At 41.0% G+C, this 20,643-nt stretch overlaps 1 protein-coding gene across 5 annotated transcripts; it reads right to left on the bottom strand.

Moving 5' to 3' along the window:
* Window positions 1-707: 707 nt before the first annotated feature.
* CYB5A (cytochrome b5 type A) lies at window positions 708-18,790 on the bottom strand. 5 transcript variants are annotated; one of them, XR_014550544.1, is made up of 6 exons: window positions 17,819-18,790; window positions 8,602-8,730; window positions 6,877-6,906; window positions 4,659-4,693; window positions 1,846-2,678; window positions 708-1,788 (listed from the first exon to the last, which is right to left on the bottom strand). XR_014550544.1 is itself a non-coding variant. In XM_083623597.1 (5 exons), exons 1-5 carry the CDS (start codon window positions 17,975-17,977, stop codon window positions 2,600-2,602), a joined length of 432 nt encoding a protein of 143 aa, XP_083479723.1. In that variant the 5' UTR covers window positions 17,978-18,158; the 3' UTR covers window positions 708-2,599. The 5 variants fall into 5 exon arrangements, 2 of the variants coding, with proteins under 2 accessions (XP_083479723.1, XP_083479724.1); XR_014550545.1 differs by having other exon boundaries at window positions 708-1,747; window positions 1,810-2,678; window positions 17,819-18,142; XM_083623597.1 differs by having other exon boundaries at window positions 708-2,678; window positions 17,819-18,158.
* Between the last annotated feature and the right edge of the window lie 1,853 nt (window positions 18,791-20,643).

The raw sequence follows: 20,643 nt of genomic DNA, 5'->3' as shown, positions 1-20,643 counted from the left end.
GACAGGAGAAACATGAGTGTGTCATTGACAGTAGTGAAGAACTACGTGTTACCACAATTCTCTTAGCTTTTATATTAAAAATGTTCTCAGATAAAGGGCTGTTTCCCATAACATTATCAGCAATTGTAACGATAACAGTAGGCTGGAAGATTCTGGATTATTAATATGAAAGACTGTAAACATATGAGGTGGTATTCAACTAAGCTTTACTCAGAGTAGACCCATTGAAATGAAGAGACCTATTCCATAATTTAAATGAGAGTTGAATACCAGCCAAGCAGTAATAGCATTTAGGTCATCCAGGGATAATTTCTTGAAATGGTTGAAATTAAAAGTGGAAGCACTAGTTTGTACAAGGGGAGAGTTCAGATGCCTGTGGGTATGCTCAGAAAGGCCTTCACTCGGCAAGGCTATGAATGGTGTTCCTACTATAAGATCGGCTTAGAAACATTAATCCCCTGTGATCGCTATTAAATAGAAATTTTCTAGATTTTGGTAGAGAAAGCACTTCCACAAAACATTTGTTAGTACAGATCTAGATATGCATTGTTAGGCCAATTCAATATTATTTTGGAGTCATAAAACAGTTGCTTTAGCTACAGTTCATATTTCTTTATGACCCATTCAACTACTACATTACTATCAACTGAGCTTGAGGCTGGATGGATGGTACAACTTGGTGATAAAGGACAACAACAACAAAAAAGTAAACATTTTAGTTTATTCCGGAGTATCTTCCATGTGACCAATGCAAATGTTGTTAGCAAGTGACATACACGCAGGTAAGAAGAACAAAAATGGGCACATGATGCAAACTACCCTTATTTCATCAAAATAAAAAGGCACAGGCAAGTCACATATGTTTTTACTTATATTCCGCAGGACATGGAAATCACACAGAAATCAGAGACAGGTATCAAGTTAATTAAGGATAATTAAGCAAGATGATTAAGAGTTGCACAATTATGTGGATTCTGATTAAAATAGCTCTACTATTTCATTTAGACTTAAGAAATTTACACAGGCAGTGGAAAATCAAAGACAGGGCCCACATTCAACTAACTAATCTAACCAGTGGAAACCCATGCAAGGACTTCCGCAAGCACAATGGGGCCCCCCACCCCAATTTGCATTGCCCCTCCAAAATAGCGAGAGGTGGGGGGAGGAGAGAGTAGATCATTACTTCAGACAAGCTATGTGGAATTCCTTCCTGGATATTTTTTCCCACTCTTGCTCCTTTTACAAAATTTCAGGTAGGCCAGGCAATGGGTTGCCTCCAATGCTGCACGTGGAGTTTTACTCCTACAACAGGATTTCCCTTTTGTGAATCCTTAAAATTTGCTCTGTAGGGCAACCCCATGGAGCAAATTTTGAGGATGCACAGGGGGCTGCAAGGGACAGTACAGGAGAAAGTTCCATTGTGTGAGTGGAAATCTGTTGCCGATCAGCAGCATTTAGTACAGCCCAATATATTTTATCACCAAGTCATCATAGGACAGGAGCTTTGATCCAGAGATCCTACTTTGCAAGCAGAAGACACTTTCACATAGTTTTTTGGGGGGGCGGGGTGGAGAAGAGAACTGGTCTGAATTGTTCTGTTAACATTTTGAATCAAGTTTGAAGGCCTGCTGATTGTGGGGCTGGAACTGGCCATGCTACCTAGTGGAATCTTTAGAGCCACAGAAATACCATAATTTTTCCGCGTATAACATGCCCCCATGTATAAGATGACCCCTATTTTGGGGGACTCCAAACTGAGGAAATGGGAGATTGTCCAGAGTTGTTGAGCTTTTTTTGGGCCTGACCCGCCTGACCACCACTGCCAATTGCATGCATCAACAAAGCCAACAATCATCTGTCCCCCAGTTGCATACCCAATTGCCGCAGCAGCCAATTGCCAGCAGACCTTGCTGCAGTCAACAATTGCACATCCAACATCTGAATTATCTGTCTATTAGACGACCCCCATATTTAAGCATTTTTAAAATAATAAAAACAACTCGTCTTATACACGGAAAAATACGGTGTTTTAAATTGAAAAAATATACATATGCCTTAAGTCTCATTTCCATACCAAAAGCTTACTATGACTTTTGGGGGGGGGGAGAAAATATAAAAATTATACCTATGAAACTGATGGAAAGCGGGTCCTTGCATTAGAAAATTCTAAATGAAGGCAAAAAAAAATGGAAGGAATTTGCATAGACACAACTTCTGCTAATTTTTTTAGCAAAAGAAGTCCAAACAACTCATAGAAAACCCAGACAAGCCTTAAACATTAGTGTCCTCGTATCATACTGATAACATAGATAAAATCAGTGGTCTTATTCTTAAGAAATGTTGTGATAATATCAGATAGTTAATTGATGAACATTATGATATAAAAGAGACCTCTGAATTTTTAGCACTTAAAAACAGTTACGTAAAAGGCAGAGTTAAAAAGTGCATTGCTGAAGCAACCTATTTTGGCTTTCTGGGAAAGGGTAGGATGGAATTTGAAAGTTGTTCTCAGATACTGTCTTGATGTGAAGATTCAGATGCATTTTTTGGTTCTCTTTCCCAAAGCAGTCTGTTCCATTATAGCTTCTCAATATGTTGATTACTCCATCATGTAGAAACGGTACATAAGGGCCACAATAATTGCTGCTATAGCTGGAATCACCCAATTGGACCATGTGCTAGAAGAAACAAAAAGTTACTTTGATACATTCTGATATATCAGAATGCAGACAAACCAAAAACTTAAGACTAGAATGGCAATGCTTTAAAGAATACATGGTCAAATATTGTTCCATAAAGAATATGTTGATATGTTTAGATTAAAGGAGTAAAGTGGAAAGAACAACATTATCTAGGAATGTTATAAAGCGATAAAAATCCAAAATCTAAAGGAGTGCAATGATTATATTGAACGTAAACAATAAGGAAGTCGTGGTGTGGTGGAGGGAAGTCGAGGGGTGTGGTGGTGGGAAGGGATTGGAGGTGGGAAGGATTTATGCTTGTGTAAATAATAACGTATTTTTGTGTGTTTTCGTTTGGGTAGGATGTACGGTGTTTTTTGCTCTTTCTTTTTGTATTAAAAAACTCAATAAATAAATAAAATAGAATAAAGTTACTTTGATACAAATATCCATTAGCTTTTATATAATGGACTTCAGAAAAACTGAACTTTTGGTTAAGGCTTTATCCTAGATCTGACAGCAGCAGATCATAAACACTTTGAAGTGAAATACAATGGATTATATAGTTATGCCAACTAAGTAAAGGTTGTATATGATTTTTGGCAAACTATAATGAAGATTTAGTCACATTGAGCTAAGATAGAGATGAGGAATTTGTAGCCCTCCAGTTGTTGCTGGATTCCTAACTCCCATCAGCACCAGCCAATATGGTCAATTTATCAAGGACGTTGGCAGCTGGAGGCCACAGGTTTCCTCATATTCATGACCTGGACAAAGGAATATTTTTCTGAACTACTGGTGGAAATGCAAGCAAATATATAGCTGGATTGAAGACTTTAGGACAAAAGTCTGAGACCAAAATGAACTCTTTATCCAGAAGGTCGACTGAATTAGTTAGCTACACAAGTTTTTTAAAAACATTTGTTAGGAAATGTAATCCTAAAGTACAGTGGTGCCTCGCAAGACGAAATTAATCCGTTCCGCGAGTCTCTTCGTCTTGTGGTTTTTTCGTCTTGCGAAGCACGGCTATTAGCGGCTTAGCGGCTTTAAGAAAAAGGAAACAAACTCGCAAGAACTCGCAAGACATTTCGTCTTGCAAAGCAAGCCCATAGGGAAAATCATATTGCAAAGCGACGCAAAAACCGAAAAACCCTTTCGTCTTGCGCGTTTTTCGTTTTGCGAGGCATTCGTCTTGCGGGGCACCACTGTAAGAGTGGAAAAAGCAAATATAATGTAAACATTTTCAAAATATGTGGCCTTCCAAATGCAACCTAAGATTCCCAAGACCCAAGCACTGGAAAGTTTCTATGAGTCTGTTACAGACAGTGGGCTTGAAGCAGTGAGGCAGGCACCAGAAGGCAAGCTATACATTTTATATAAACAAATAAATATGTGCCAGATGCAGAGTTAGGGTGCTCGTTCAATAAACACAATGTGGCCTAGTCCTGTTAAATAAACAATTACACACATGCAAGCATTAGACTTCAAATATGACCCCATTTCCAATTGTCTTCAGATTTTTAATGTATATATTAATGTTTTCTAATGATTTTTTTCTGTTTTTAGCTATTCTTGTTTTTATCTTAAGCCAAAAAAGCATGGTAATAAAAATAATAAAAATAATAATAGCATCATGAAAATGTAACAAAATTACTTAGTAAAGGTGAAAGCCAACACGGAGCGAGCAAACCTCTGCTTGCATAACATGGCCTCTCTTTCCTCACCCTCTTGCTCCTCAAAATCTTGTCAGGAGGGTTGGGTGACACCACCTCCAAGCAGATTTTGCGGGTGCATGAGAAACGGGGGGGGGGGGGAGAGAAACCAGAATTCCACTGAGTGAGTGAATTTATTTTTCACAAGCAGTGAACGTCACCGGATGTTATATGTGTACAGGCACATATTTTCCTAGAAAAAAAGCACTGTGAATACCATTTTTTAAAAGAAAACCAGTACTGGCTTGTTAAATGAAGGCCATACCTGGAATTAGAATCAAGAGTGGTAATGTAAGGTTCCTGAAAAACAAAGCAATACATTAGTTAGACTTAACTGGTCTCTCCTGCCCATCCTTCTTGTCACAAAGCTAACTCATGCCAATTACTGACATGGAGTGTTCACCTACTGTTTCCTCAGATTTCCTCTGATATGGTGTAACCTTTCACATCTAACCTTTCATCATGATCATTAGCCCTCTGTGCTCACTTGCTGCTACGGCAGTATATGCTACATTCCATGAATTTTGGAAATGACTTGAAGAGTTTTTATTTTATACCCCGCTTTATCACTCCCCAAAGGAGTCTCAAAGCGGCTCACAATCTCCTTTCCCTTCCTCCCTCACAACAAACACTCTGTGAGGTGAGTGGGGCTGAAAGACTTCAGAGAAGTGTGACTAGCCCAAGGTCACCCAGCAGCTGCATGTGGAGGAGTGGAGACGCGAACGGTTCCCCAGATTACGAGTCTATCACTCTTAACCACTACACCACACTGGCTTCTTGTTGCCATGCAAAAAACCACCATGTTTTGGTTTAAAAGTCAACACCTAAAATACAGCAGCTAGACAATAAATGGCTGGGCTCATTGCAACATCTTACAACCCACAAGGACAGTTTTCAGCCTTGGGAATATATCAGTGTGTCCCTCACTTAAATCTTGCCACACAATTTATCCACAATTAAACTTCATACGATTAACCTTCTAGATCCTTTCTGTTATTCTTGCAGCATTTGTGGAAGATAAACTAATTGTAATCTCCATGTTCAGAGACAGAAATGCCTATGGAAAACACATGCTGCACAAATGGGAGGGAATTAATCATCACCATCATCCCCAGTTTCTTAGAGTCTCTTGAGTATTTGACTGCCAGCACTCAGGGGGAAAATGATGGACTTGGTGGCTCTTCAAGCCTGGTCCAGGAGGGCAGTTCTTAACAGTTTCTGCGATGCAGAAAGATTTGGAGAGAGACTTTCCACTTGGCTCACATTTGATCTGCTTATCTGTCAAGGCCTGACAAAGTACCCTGATAGCAGAACAGAACTGCTAAAAAACCATATCAGCATTCTCTGGATCATCACCTTTCACGGACCATAGGAAGCTCCCTTATTATATACAGTCAAAATCATGGTCTACCTAACTCAATTTTAACCAAACTGACTAGCAGGGTTTCTCCACGATTTCAGATTCCAGTCCTCATGATTGTGAATAAAGGGGCTGATAATAGTGAGATAGGAGACTGCTGTGTACCACGTCAGACTAGCTCAGGGTTTCAAGGCAGGGGACATTCCCTGGAGAGCCACTGCCATTCAGTGTGGACAATACTGGGTTAGATAGCATCTCCTTTTTTTTTCAGTGTGCACAACACAGCACTTGAGTCTCATGGGTCAGACCTCTACTTTTGAAGAATGTCAGCTGTTGTTCAGTATTGGTAAGCATTAGAATACTTTGCAATATTGAACAGTATTATTTTCATATCTGAAAAAGCTGACTCAAACTCCTTTTTCAGTACTAAAAGCTGGACCAGATGTGCCTTTCTGTGCACAGAAGGGGTTATATTAAAAGCATCAGTAAGGGAAGGGTGTTCCATCTGCACAATTGTTTATCCTTGTGCAGCAAAAAAGTTCTTCTCCTCTCCTTCCCCCACATGCCCCCTAAATCTGCCCTGAGGGTTTGTCCAACCCTTCGAAGTAGAATTGTGGGTGGCAGGGGCATGGAGGAAGGAAAGCCCTGAGTTATTTAGTTGAATACCACCCAAGGTGCCTTCTTGTTCATGGAAGGATTGCTGTATGCCTCATGCTAGAATGGTGCTTGAGGAGAGTTAAGTCAGATGTTCTGCCACTTCCACTTGTGCAAAGATGTCTACTAGTGCATAGCCTTTTGCACAATCAGAAACATGAGAATGGCTGCAGAACCTTCTTAGCGCACACTGTGTGAAGCCTTACATCAGCTGGTTCTAGGCCACTTAGCATGCTTAAGATTTTGTAGAACTGTTCCCCATAAACATAAGACCACCCTCGCATAAAGTCCAGTCTCATATTTCCCACTATGGCACAGTAGATGCTGCTGGGAATCCCACAAGCAGGACACAAGAGCAACAGCAACAGATGTTTAACATTAGTTAAAGTCCCTGCCAGCACTGCATGTAACACAGATCACTGCTGCCAAACATTAACATGGTGAGATGGCTTTAAAGTGGAATGCTTACCGTTGGTTTCTGAACTTTTTTCCAGTCATCCTGCAACACAAAAACAGTGATAAGCAACACAATGTAGAATGCCCCAAAATACCAAGAGTTATTTATACATGTAAAACTAGTACAGTAAATTTCACCCTGTTGATTAGTGAATATATGGATACACACACATTCTAAAAGCATTTTGCAACCTATCTTCTTTGTAGTAGTTGCTGATAATTTTCAACATGCTTCCTTATCCAATTCTATTCTACCAAACTTATTTTGAGTTTGCCTCCAGAAAAGTTGCTCCACATTATCTCCACATGAGATAAACATTACTGTAGCTTGATTAAATGCTCCCTGGTAGCACACGAGCTACTTTCAAGTCCTCCAGCATAACAGATCTTTTAGCATAACAGAACAGTTAAGTGTGGGTGGAAGACTTTTAAAAAAGCAAAGGAAACAAAATTATTAAAAATAAATCTTGCAGCAATGTTTTGATGCCAAGATCAGTTTTCTACAAAGCTTCTAATGCCTTTTAGACACAGAAGTGTTATGAAACAGGAGGAACTGTTTGGCTCTTTTGAAAAAGCGGACTTTGTAACTGCATCTTGATTCCAGTACTAAAGTCATGAAGGTACTTTTGCAGGGAACACAGCAAGTATCTGTGCACTTTGAACACTCATTACAGTAGTTTATCACATGCTAAACAGAAGCAAATTTCTTCATGTACCAGCTCCAGAAATATCAAACGCACCAGTCTAAACTTTAGTCTGGTAACTGCATGAAGGGGCTTGATTTAGAGACGTAACCTCAAAACCCTATACCGCTGTGTATCCTACTAAATATGATGAAAGGAAAGAACGCAGGAAGTGCCATGCAGACATACCTGGCAGAAATAGCTTGGCAACACTACTAATTCTCTGCACAAAACGCATAAATGATCCCGATCATTTCCTAGGTCCTCTGTTAAGTGTCAGAGGACTTGGATAGAGTTTGTCCTTTACCCAACCAAAAGAGACAGCACCTTTGTGCGTGCGTGCATGCATGCATATGCATACACACACACACACACACACACACACACACACACACACACACACACACTGGCAAGTTCTCTGATGTGCAGAGAATTTTGGAAACTGAAGACTGTTTCAGTTAGTGCTAGAATTTAATTAACAGCCACCAGGATAAGTCCCGTGGTTAGCTACGGGAACTGCATTGGTGGGATCTTAGCAAAGAGTAATTGGTTCAGATATAACATTAAGTGTTGCTGAAGGGCATACATTTGTTGCCCTGGACACAAATGTCTTGCAGTGCAGCATATGTGTGTTCAGATCAGTCTCTTCTAAATCACAAGCCTGGTTTTAAACTTCTACTGCCACTGCCAATTTATTGCTATGATTGATTGATTGATTGATTTTGCTTCTTAACTGTTATTTATTTCTCACTTTCCCAATCCATCCTGAACACAGGAACCAACTATTTTAAAACAGAAAACTTAAAACCTAAAAAATAGCTTAGAACTTGCAGAGAAGCACTAATAAACTGTACACTGTCATCAACTGATGGGAGGAGGTACTGATAACCTGCTTTACTGCACAAACATTTTTAATCCCAAATTACAAAGTTACAACTTGACACAGAACACTGCATCGCAGCATCCAATTTGATATGTTCATTAAGGCTTTAAAAATATGGAGAAATATACAGGTAAAAGAAAGCACACGTTCTGTATATGGAAAGTGCACTTACTGGATGAAGTTCTCCTATAATGAATGTATCCGACAATGTTCTGGCATCTGTGGAATGGCCAACATCTTCAAAACTTTCTGTAGCATCTCCTCCCGCTTGTTCCCTTAGAACCTCTTCACCACCTGGGTGCTGTAAGAAAACAACAAATGAATAAGTATCCATGTACTTTACAAATTGTTTTTTAAAGCTTTCTGTCCCAATAGGTATCAGTACATCTTAAAGCTGTCAGTTTCAGAAATGGAACTGCGGCAGATTGCATGCTCAACAAGGAATCTTGTAGTACCTTAAAAACTAACAAATGTATTATGGCATGAGTTTTCATGCACTGTCCACTTCATTAGATGCACAAAATGTTGACCTGAGCTGCTGAAAGTACAATTCTAAGCCAAACTGGCTGCCAATCACTATCAATGAATGACCCTAAATTCTAATATTAGATGCATAACAAGTGTGCATATGGTTCTTGTTTTTTGGAAAAGTTGAGCACACACAAGAACACTATTTTGCCCAGCAACTACCATCCGTATTGTAGATATTGAAAACACACACACACACAAGGAAAATACCACTAGAATATATCTGTGCCTGTGATTAAAACAAAGTTCAGTCATCCAGGTTTATACTGTCCTCCATAAAAATGTATTTTTAATTGTTGGCTGGTTTACACAAACATGTCTTACAACTGCAATATTTGCAGCAGCTTCTGATCAAGTCCCCCAAAGATGCGGCTTGTTCCTTTGAAACACAGGTTGGGACTGGCTTCCTTGAACCCTCACTTTCGCCCATATCAGTCTAATGGCACTTTAAGAAGAGTTTCCACCGCCCTACTGCCAGCAGCATGCTTGTCAGTAAAACCAAACCAATTAGGCTGGCAAGCAACCATATTTGTGTAACTCCATTCCAGTTGGGAACAGGCAGGCCCCAACTGTGCAGGTGCTTCTGTGGGCATTAAAACTGATTTGTAACTGCATTTTCATAATCTGAAGAATTTAAAAAATCAAGCTGCAGTTTCTGTAGTGCTACTCTGTCATTTTATGGTTTTATCAGGCTGTTATGTTTTAAATGTCGTAAAATTAACTTACCTAGTGATGATTGTTGTTGATTGATTGTGCTGTGGCTGTGAATGTTGTGTGTGTGTGTGTGTGTGTGTGTTTTGTGTGTGTGTGTGTGTGTGTGTGTGTACACACACACACGTACGCACGCACACACACACACACACACACACACACACAAAGAGCCATGCATAGGGGAAAGCTTTCCTAAAAGGCAGGGTTTAAAAAACACACCATTAAATAAATATGCACTCTTTTTCTCTCTGGCACTCCCACTGTGAAGTTTGACCCAGCCTCCCCCACTGGCAGTGGGCCCTCTGCCAGTGCAGAAGTCCAATCTGCCTGTGTTTAACTCACTCTTATTGCATAAAAGGGGATGAGTGAAGTTCTTAATCCACGTTATATGATCCTGTAAATGCTGCTCCACCTAAGTACTATAACATTCATTATATAAAAATAAAGATGTTTTTAACCCTGAGAGCACTTCATACGAGTAAGGCTTTTGAAGCACTTGTTTAGCCAAGATCTTATTCCAGCATTAATTTCACACATAACCGACACTGCAGCTCTTAAATCAAAGAGAAGTTGAAAACACTAACAAAACAAAACCACATTTCCTAGTCTTGTCATTTCAGGACTTCGAGAGAAATGGGAAGGAAAGCAGATATGCAAGGCAGTGAGCATGTAGGCAACTTTCTCTATTTCCCCATATCAAACCATTCAAAAGAAACCACTCCTGTCTAGAGATGCCCTGGCAACATTCTAAAAACACATGCGTAGGTATTATTTGTTGCCTAAAAGTGATAAACTTGTAAAAGTTTCCAAGTTTCTTTGCATAAAAGAAAAATTGGGTGAAGAAAGTGCACAGTGCTTATGCACAGTGACTAAGCAAAATGGGGCAAAAAGTTACACAAGTGTGTAGAGCAAAGATTACATGTGGCCGTCAATCCCCAAAAGGTTAAGGAAGTGCATGCTGGAGAGAGATTATGCAAGTCAAAGCGAACGTGCAAATATGAATGACAAAATCCTGCCCTTGAATCAGTACTGATAACTATCCAAGCAAAGGAGTAGAGCAAAGGTCTTGAACGACACTGAAGCTGACTGATGTGAGAGTTACAGAGCATTCAGCAAACTGAATCCAGAAAACAGGTTGGACAGCAAAGCGTAACTTACACAACTCTTCAGAGATGATGAGCCCAAACTCCTATTAGCACATCTATACTGAAAAAAGGTGAATAGCTGCAATGAAATGTCATTTCATGAAGTTACCCATTTTTTAATGGAGCAGGAACTGAAGAGAGAAAGCTTCCTGTTCTGAATTGTAAGGCACAGAGCAATATTAAAAATACTGAAAAGGAGAAATATGGTCAGATTTAAAACAGTTTTCCCTTTGACAGCACACGACGCATTCACCTGGGTAATCTTTAGGTCAGTCCACAAGTAAAGATGCAAAAATATACTGTGTTGTCAAATGCAAAAATATACTGTGTTGTCAAATGCTACTGGCTGGCCACTGTAAGAACAGAATGCCGGAATCTGTGGCCCATGGGCCTGATCCAGTTGCTTCTTTATATGTTCTTCTGAACTGAGAGAAGATCTCAAAGTCACAAACCAAGACCCCAACATTCTTTAGTACAAAGAACTGTACTAAGGTTTGGACCTGTGTCTCCTTAGATGATTTGTACTGATAAAGATTATATATATTGTTAGATAACCTGCGGAATAGCTACATATTTTCCATGGAGAAAAAGCAGTGAAGTAAAAGCAAAACAAAAGCAAAAACACCCCACCAGACTCTTGTGTGTGTAAATCTTTCCAGGTGTAGAAACGATGTTTTGGTTCCTTATCTCTTCAAAATATTCACATACCTGCTACACCTTGGAATTCAAAGTATTCACTAGATACACATGGAAAGATAAGAAACTTATTTCTGTTTGGATGATAAATGGCTTCTTTCAGCAATTAACACAAATGTGAGCTCTGTTCACTTCATTCCACACTAGACAATAGCACCACTGGAAGCAACAGTGGAAAAAGCAGATGAAGGAAATAGCAGCTCAAAGACACTCCCTTGACACACAAATAACACGTTCTCAAAAATACCACCATTCTACACATTTTAAACCCAAGCAGAAGCAGCCTCTAGGGCACAGGTAGCCAACTTGGTGCCCTCCAGCAGTTGTGGACTACAACTCCCTTTGGGCCCAGCCAGCATGGTCAATCATCAGGGATGAAGGGGGTTGTAGGCAACCTTTTGAAGGCCACAGGTTAGCCATCCTAATTCTTGTGGTTGCCTAATACAAATTATTCAAAAAGTAGCTGTGTACGTGGGACAATTCACAAATAAATATTGTAAAATATCTTAAGTACAGTGATACCTTGGTTCTCAAACAGCTTAGTTGTCGAACAAATAGGCTCCCGAACACTGCAAACTGGGAAGTAAGTGTTCTGGTTTGCGAACGTTTCTCGGAAGCTGAACACCTGACGCGGCTTCCGCTTGAGTTCAGGAAGCTCCTGCAGCCAATCGGAAGCTGCAACTTGGTTTTCGAACGGTTTCGGGAGTTGAACGGACTCGCAGAATGGATTAATGTCAAGAACCAAGGTACCACAGTATACAACTAAAATATCAAGGGTGTAAGTGTAACAAATAAACGAGTGACTTTGGCAAAGCCATGTTACTACACAAACAGCTTTTCCTTTTCTTTCTTTTTTCAAAGCATACTAGATACTCTTCTCGCAAAACATACAAACTACCTTTTAACGCATTAAACTTGTGAGGAGAGGGAAAAGTCTGATACATAGCTCTTAAAATCCTGGCTGCATACACACAAGTACCTTTTATGAGAGCCACGAGTGCAAAAAAATGCAATGATGGTGCACAAGTCTGCAAGCCAGCACTCATACTTTACAACACTGCTGTAGCAGTTGTTTTTAAATGTTAGATCTTAGCCTACAAGTTCATATGTCAGAGCAGTGAGAGATCACAGTTCCCTGCTCCTGTTACCCAAAAGCAGAATAGTTCCCCAAAAGCTGGAGTTTTTCCATCAGCATCATAGACACCAGTTGACTTTCACAGGCTTTAATGACAACCCAATTTCTTTTTATTTGCTTTCTGTGTAAAATTTTCTGGGTTTATCCAAGAGTGCTAATGTACACCCAATGGGTTTACACTTCCCACAAGAATTGGGAGTGGTCTTGTAAGTCATACCCAGGTCAAAGACCAAATTTGTAAAGTGGGACCGCAGTAAAGTGGGTACCTTAAATAAATAAAAAAGATACATTAATAGGAGGAACCATGAAGCACTTGCACAGTTTGCAAGTCTTGACTGCAGCCTGCACGGACTTCTAGAGTTGTTTGAGTATGAACTGAGAGCTGCCTTTCAAATGTAGCAACCAGCCGTGTGACATCAGGGTAATTTCAGTTTCATATAAGCTTTGCTCAAGTTGAACCTGCCTGTCTCAGCTTGTTCACTTTCTTTGTGAAATATAAATATGTTCCTTACATCACAAATGAAGATCTTATGTTGCTGAAATACAGTGTAATGGGCTGTCTGAATCAGGTGGATTGGCCAAGGACCCAGGAAAAGGCTCCAGCAGGATGTGGAAGCCTCTGCCAGATGCCGAAGAATCTGCTAGTGAGGAGTGGCGGGGGGGCGGGTGGCAGCTTCCTCAATCTTCTCACGTCTTCTGTCTTCTCCGTCCCCAAGCTGTGAATTCTGCCTCCCTCTCTGTCCCTGCCTCCTTTTCCTAGCTTGACAGAGCCTCTCTGTGGTGCACTCACTCTAGAGCTGTCAGATACTGGCTGGGAGTGGCTCTATCTGCCCAGAGGGGGATGTTTCAGGAGTCCTGGCCACCTCTCAGGAGGCAGAAGCACCTTCCCCATCACCTAAATAAAGGAGCAATCAAAAGAGAAGGGAACAAAGGGTTCCACCTACCAGGCATAGATAAAGACTGCAGAAACACTTACAGCCTTCAGAGGAGTCCACCCCATTCCTATATACAGGATAGCAAAGGGGTGCAACAGCGACAGTGGTGGATCAACTTCCAAAGCTTTGCCAGTAACAGCACCTACCTTTCTTGTACAGTGGTACCTCAGGTTAAGTACTTAATTCGTTCCAGAGGTCCGTACTTAACCTGAAACTGTTCTTAACCTGAAGCACCACTTTAGTTAATGGGACCTCCTGCTGCTGCTGCGCCGCCGGAGCACGATTTCTGTTCTTATCCTGAAGCAAAGTTCTTAACCCAAGGTAATATTTCTGGGTTAGCGGAGTCTGTAACCTGAAGCGTATGTAACCTGAAGCGTATGTAACCTGAGGTACCACTGTAGCTCTATTTAGGATTAACCATGTGTATTGCCTGAAGTGCCTTAAGGCAGCAATTTGCATATGTATTGCAGTAATCTAAGCAAAGCCTGCAAAGCACCCGAGCCACATGTCTGAGAGAGACGCACCCATAGGGGCTTGGGCGCACAGAGACTCCACGCTGCCCACACGGTCCGCCCGCTGCCTCTCCCCCCCCCCCAGCTGTAGGGCAACTGAGTGGGAGGAGGCAGGCAGACTCTGGAGGCCCTGCAATGCACCCTGCCCCTATGGGTGACTCACCCCGACCCTGGGCACGCCACCTCAGGCGCCTGAGCGGCTTCCTCTGCAGCTGCACAGATCTAAAGCATTCTGTTAGATGCCATCATTAAAAATGAATTCTGCATGCAAGCTGAAATAAAAATGCTTGCTCCAATGGTTTTCAAAGTTCATACTATCAAGAAGCTTTGTGTTCCATATTGATTAGTCTGGAAGTCTACTTTAGCGTGGGAAACTCTATACAGTCTCAGTTTACACAGGTCTGAAGCCTTTGCTTACCATGCCTAGTTGCTGTCCCATGCAAACTAGATGCACCCTAAAACAAAGCATTCATCTGTGGTTACACAATGCAGACCAAGATTAGTCATTTGGAACTGTTCTTTCTGAAGCAAGTTGTCTTCCAATGCCTATTTTCTCAATGAAGAACCTCAAGTAAGCTTCTGGGAGAACCAGTTTTTGTAGGAACTGTTTGAGAGTGGCGTATCAGTTAAATCCAACAAAAGAAAACCAATCCCATGGCGGAATGATATTGGGGAATGGCAGAAGCTCAGTGGTAGAGCATCTGCTTTGCACGAAGAAGCTCCCAAATTAAATCACTGCCACTCAGTGAGGACAATCAAGACTTCAATGGACTAATGCTCAGTGTAAGGCAGCTTCCTATGTTCCCCACCTTGTAAAGGCAAAATGTAATATTTATTTTTAAGCAAGTGTACAGATACAATGTCATCAAACTCTCTATATAGAGTTATGGGATCCTAGATCTAGGAACACTTTCGGAGCCATCTAGGCCAAACCTTTGCTCAAAAGGAGGGCAACCCATCCAGTATCACCCCCCCCAAAAGTTTGCATGTAAATCAGACCACAGTGCATAAAAAGCACAAAGAACCTGAACATAACCACGTGCTACAGTTAGTTCAAACTCAGAAGAAAGCACTATGAGTTCCTGCAACACATGTAGCATTGAAGGGAGAAAGGCAGATTAAGACAATACCTATTAAATGCAGATTATCTGTGCCCAGCACACCCTAAATCCTGTTCATTCCCAAAAATGAGCTGGGAGGCTTGTTCTAGATGTTGCCAGTTATCAGTGACCAATTAACAATGTTAAATCTGCAGTGCCTAGTGTTGGTGCTGAAGTTATGCAACAGGCTAACCAGGGGACATCCTTGGAAAAGATTTGTTAATATCACTACCTTTTAAATATAGCTAATTTGAGATGGGGTGGGGGTGGTCTGACCATTTTAGTTTCTGTTTTAAGACTCTTGCTCTCCTATTATTTTATTTGTTTAGTTATGATAGAGAAGGTGAAGAAACAATGCAGTATTTTGTTACAGGTCCCAATAGTTTACCTACTACTGTAAACAATTTAAACTATAAAGGAAGTTCACTACAGTTTGGCCAAACCTGAAAAGCTTCCTCATGTTTAGCATAAGTTATCTGCACACAATGCCTGAGGGATGCAATTATGTTTATCTGTGGCAAAAAAAAATTCTTGAAACAACTTTTTTCCTTTTTTGTGATTGAAGTAAGTTTTGTGAGAATATGTCTAAAAAGGAGAAAGTGTCTTCATAGCATACTATCTTCAATCAGTTTCTCAGAATAAGCTGATGAAATAAATGGCTACATAAAATCAATTTCAAAGGCGAAAGAGCCACTGGTGACTTTCATGCAATATTGAAACCAAGATATGCTGTCAGAGAACAAGATCGGAAATTAGCAAAAAGTTTGCTAGAAGGTTTAAACCATATTCTTATCAGTGCACATGGGTGTACCAAGAAATACAGTCAGCAGATGACACACAGCAGCTCAGTTATTTCTAGAATTAAATTTAAATCAACAGTGACAACTGAAAGATCCTAAGCTTCCTTAAGAGCTCCCCAATCCCCTGACTCACAGTCATTTTGGGGGCTGTAATAGTTGTATGGCATGAACCTTAACATCTTCCCTAGCTACAACTAGCAAGCAGGTCTCTGTCAAGGGTGGCTAACTTGCGGCCCTTGTGTTATTGGGCTCCAATTCCCAGCAGCTCCAACCAGCCTAGACAACAGCCAAGGATGATCAGAGCTGCTGTTCAGCAACATCTGAAGGCCCTAAAGTTGGTGACCCCTGGTGTATATCAATGCAACGGTTCTGTATGTTTGATGAATGGACCAAGGTACATAGCTGTACCTCCTTGCTATTTAAAACCCACCCAAGATGTGCAGGACTGCAGTGCTGCAGATACTCTTGACACAATCCTTCACTGCAGCCCCCAACATGAATCCTTTGCTTAACATAACTATGCTAGGAAAGTGAAAAAGCGGAGACAGCACTAGCAAAGGGATTCCAATTCAACTCCCACGTTGATGCAACATGATTTTTTACTCCTTTGGAGAAACAACCCACCCTGTGATATGGTAACATTCCACAAGCGACAACTTCTGGCTAGTCATCCAACCATACTTCTTTCTAAGAAGGCAATGCAAACCACTGGGAAGCAGCAGCAGGAGTTAATGGGATGGCAGACACATCTGCAGCCCTCGCGGTTGCACCAGTCAGAGCAGATGTCGGGCCCCTTGCTGTGCCAGTTCTCAAGACTGGTGTAGTGAAGAGGCCCAGATTGGGCCCACTGCTGTCACGTGATGGGAAGACAGGCTCAAGATACAGCAGGTCTTGTGCCCACCTCTCTCTGCCCCCACAATACCCTGAAGGGTTCTACTGGCTAAAAGATCCAAAACCACTGGGGTTCCCCCAAATCTGTGCAAAATTTATATGTGCTCAGGAGTGTAGCTCACTTTCTCTCTCCCATTATTTCTAGTGGGAAGGAAAATATAGGAAAAGTTGGGGGGGAAATGTTAACAGCCCGGAAACAGAAGGACAAATGCATTGTCTGCATTTGGATTCTCCCCACCTTAGGGGAGCAGGAGCATTATGGATTTCAGAAATAGCACTGTACAGATACACAAGTTCTAAATACAGCATCTTAGAATATACAATAGTTCAGCTCCTTGATGAATAAAGGAGAAAGTGAAGTGAATGTGGGCTATTTCTAGTCAGCTAATTAGTACAAAGATGACATTACTCAACCCTTTATACTTGAACAACTGATGGATGAACCGTGTCATATTGCTTGCAAGAAATGGCCTGTAAGCATCTGGTTACAACAGTTTCATTGCAAAGCTTGCCATAAATTTGGCAATCTTGCTTTTCCAAGCTATTCCAGTTCAATCTAGCTTATCTTACAAAATTGTGTTGCTATACAATAAAATATTACTTTGCAACAAACGATACAGATGGAATATGTGCTATGTGAGCTGAACTTTCTCATCTTCAAAAGCACTACAGGATCAGAAAGTCACTTCGACGAACAGCAAAAATAACAAAATGCCTACGAGGAAGCACTTTAACGGAAGCACCTGCTTGCTCTCTGAACGGTCCCCATCTATCTGTCTATCCCTCGTCTCAAAACACCCAGAGGAGCTTTTCGCTGAGAGCAAGTTGCCAGCGTGCATGATCGTGCAGAACTACTCGAGCTCCCTTCGCCTCTTCTACGGGACTGAAATCGCCTGCAAGCTCAGCAGCCCCACCTTTCCAGCCTCTTATACTTGCCTCCTCCAGAAACTTTGTGAGGTCATACACACGGTGGTGCAGGATGATCCAGGTGCTTTGGCTGTGATTGTGCTTCTGGATCTCTTCGAGGGTATAATAGCAACCCCGCCACGGCTCCTTTCCAGGCTTGCTGTCGCCGCTAGCATTCACCTTCGCCATCGCCCCAACTCTTAGCTTCGCTTCTCAACTTGGCAGATATTGACCCTTGGGCGCAGCAGCGGCGGCAGATCTCCAACTGGGAACTCTGACCCAGGAAAGCCACGCCTCCTCGCGCACGCGCAGATCGAACCTTTCTGCCGCCAGCTCCGTAATCACGAAGCACCGCCCACTTCTCGGCAGGAAGGCGGGGAAAGCTGCCCTAGCTGGCTGCCCATTGGGTGGGATGTGGGAATTGAGAGGCTCGTAGGTTTGTTTGTTTATGTGTTTGTCCTTTCCGCAGATTCCAAGAGCTCAAGGCCGCGGCTTTCTTTTCTGATAGAAAAAGAGAGCTAGGAAAGGGGAAACCAAAGCACAACATCCACGCTGATATCGGGAAGTAGAGCCAGTCACGCAATGCTGCGAATTGAAGACTAAACTGTTGCTACCTGGATTTCAGCCTTATATAACAAACAAACAAAAAATCAATAAACAAAAAAATTATGTAACAAAAAGGAGCCCCTTGGCATCTTACAAAACGTGTTTCTTATTACTGTATTTTTTGTTTAATTTATTTTATTTCATAAAATTTATCATAGAATTTTAGAGTAAGAAGGGACCAAGAGGGTCATCTAGCTCAACCCCCTGCAATGCAGGTATCTTTTGCCCAACAAATTGTTACAACGCTTGATTGTAAAAGCGACCCTCAAATCACTTTATAAAACAGATAAAACAAAATAATAATAATAACATCAACAAGAAACATTAGCATTAAAAGAAGAATCAAACAGAATGAAAATAAATAGATTACAACTCTCATCAAGATTAGGGCAAGCTTGCTGAAACTGAAATGCTTTTAGCAAGTGCCTAAAAGAGTACAGTGAGGTGCCTATCAGATGTCAGTAGGCAAGTGCAGCGGCTGCAACAATAAAAGATTGAATTATTTGAAATGCAGAACCGGTATTATGTGGCACCTGTAAGAAGTGGTTGAGTTGTTATCTGCTTTGGACACCTTATGGAGTAGCAAGATATGAATTCTCTACATCACTGTTTCTCAAACAGTGAGCCAGCCAGGAACCCACCTTGGGCCACTTTCAGGTGAGCCACAGTGCCACAGACTGTCCTGCCCCTAACAGTGGCATAGCCTTTTGGTTGGACTGATGCCAGTACCAGCAATGCTGAGTAGAGGGAGACAAAGAAGGCATGGGAAGAAGGGAAGGAAGTGCTTCCTCTGAGGGGAAAGGGCCAGAAGAGATGTTGAAGGAAATTAGAAAGTGAGATAAGAAGTTCATATTTATTATGAACAAACAAAGTGGGAATAGAAAGGAAAGGGATAAAAGAGGAAAGCTGTTATAAGAGAAAGAAGTGAAAAGGATCGGGGAGGAGGGATGAAAGAAACTTGCAGAGGGCTTTGGAAGGCAGAGAGAATAGGGTACAAATTAGAGAACAGGAGAATAAATTACCAGAGATTTGGTTTTTTTAAAAAAAAATACATCAAGAGGTATGTGGAGGTAGGAAGAGATAATATAAAAGAATCCATTTAGAGCCTCTGGATCACCAAATTCTGCCTAAATTGGAGAGTCACAATACCTCACAGCAAATGTTTGCACTTAGTCTGAAAAAAGCTGGGCTATGGAACTCCTTGCTACAAAGAAAAGACTATGGCAAAGAATTTACCAATTTCCAAAGATGTATTAGGTATCAGTTGACAGCAGTGTAAATAATTTGCCAGCATATAATGCCAAATTTTATCTCCAACTGCCACCATATTAAATGGCTCAGTCCCAGTACCACATTTTGTAACTAGTGGGCCTCATTAATATTCAACCATCTGAAGTGGTTGAATACCCTAGGGTATTAAGCTTGAGAATCTATGTTCTCGATAGATATATATGTATCAAGTCTACTTGGAAAACAATGATGTAACTCAAACACTATTTTAAAGACTTGTTTTCCCTGAGCCAGACTTAGGTTGGCTTTCGACAGTAGCACCCCCGCTGCTGAAGAGTTTGGATCTCGTATAAATTTATGTCAGCTTAATTTATACCGGTTTGCTTTACGCCAGCTTCTTGTACACGAGATTGCTCACTAGCACTGTTTCAGCAGTTGCAATTGAATTAAATAGGCTCCAGTTTATAAAGGTTTATAACTTTATATCGTAGTCATTTGTTTTTAATGTGCTGTAAGATTCTTGGCAGTTTTTCTATTCTAGAGCCTTATTTACCTATTCAAGACTATGTCAGTTCAAAACTGTTAAATATAAATATTTCACAATTGAGCAGGTATGAAATCTGATGTGAACTCCATTCGTCTCTAACAAAGTTCCTTTGGATTAAAAATTGCTTCAGTAACTGTATAATGCTATATAGGTCTAGTTTTCAGTGGGGCTTATTCCCGGTTGAGTGGATATATGATTGCTGTCTAAAACATTCAGGTGTTTAGTTTAAAAACCAAAAACAAGTTTGGCTGAAAAACCAAAAGGAAGATGATTTTCTAAAATACGCAGAGATCTGTATGCTTACTATAGTGTTCACACATTACAAAATGCCAGTTGTTCCTAAAATTTGGGTGGCTGTAATGCTGAGTCCCCATCCCCTTGAGACAGAAAAATATATTATCCATAATACTTTAGAAGTAATATGTCAACTTGTACACTTCTACATGGATGCTTTAGATTAGATTCCTGCATT

The sequence above is a fragment of the Podarcis filfolensis genome, assembly GCF_964270895.1.
Source record: "Podarcis filfolensis genome assembly, chromosome: 7".
Taxonomy (NCBI): Eukaryota; Metazoa; Chordata; class Lepidosauria; order Squamata; family Lacertidae; genus Podarcis; species Podarcis filfolensis.
Note: the sequence above shows the minus strand (reverse complement) of the source record. Positions and strands in the feature narration are given on the sequence as shown.

Coding starts and splice junctions, on each gene's coding strand:
- CYB5A (XM_083623597.1), bottom strand. CDS start 17,977: ATGGCGAAGGTGAATGCTAGCGGCGACAGCAAGCCTGGAAAGGAGCCG. Junction 6,907..8,601: donor TTATAGGAGAACTTCATCCA/GTAAGTGCACTT, acceptor TTTGTGTTGCAG/GATGACTGGAAAAAAGTTCA. Junction 2,679..4,658: donor ACTCTTGATTCTAATTCCAG/GTATGGCCTTCA, acceptor TGTTTCTTCTAG/CACATGGTCCAATTGGGTGA.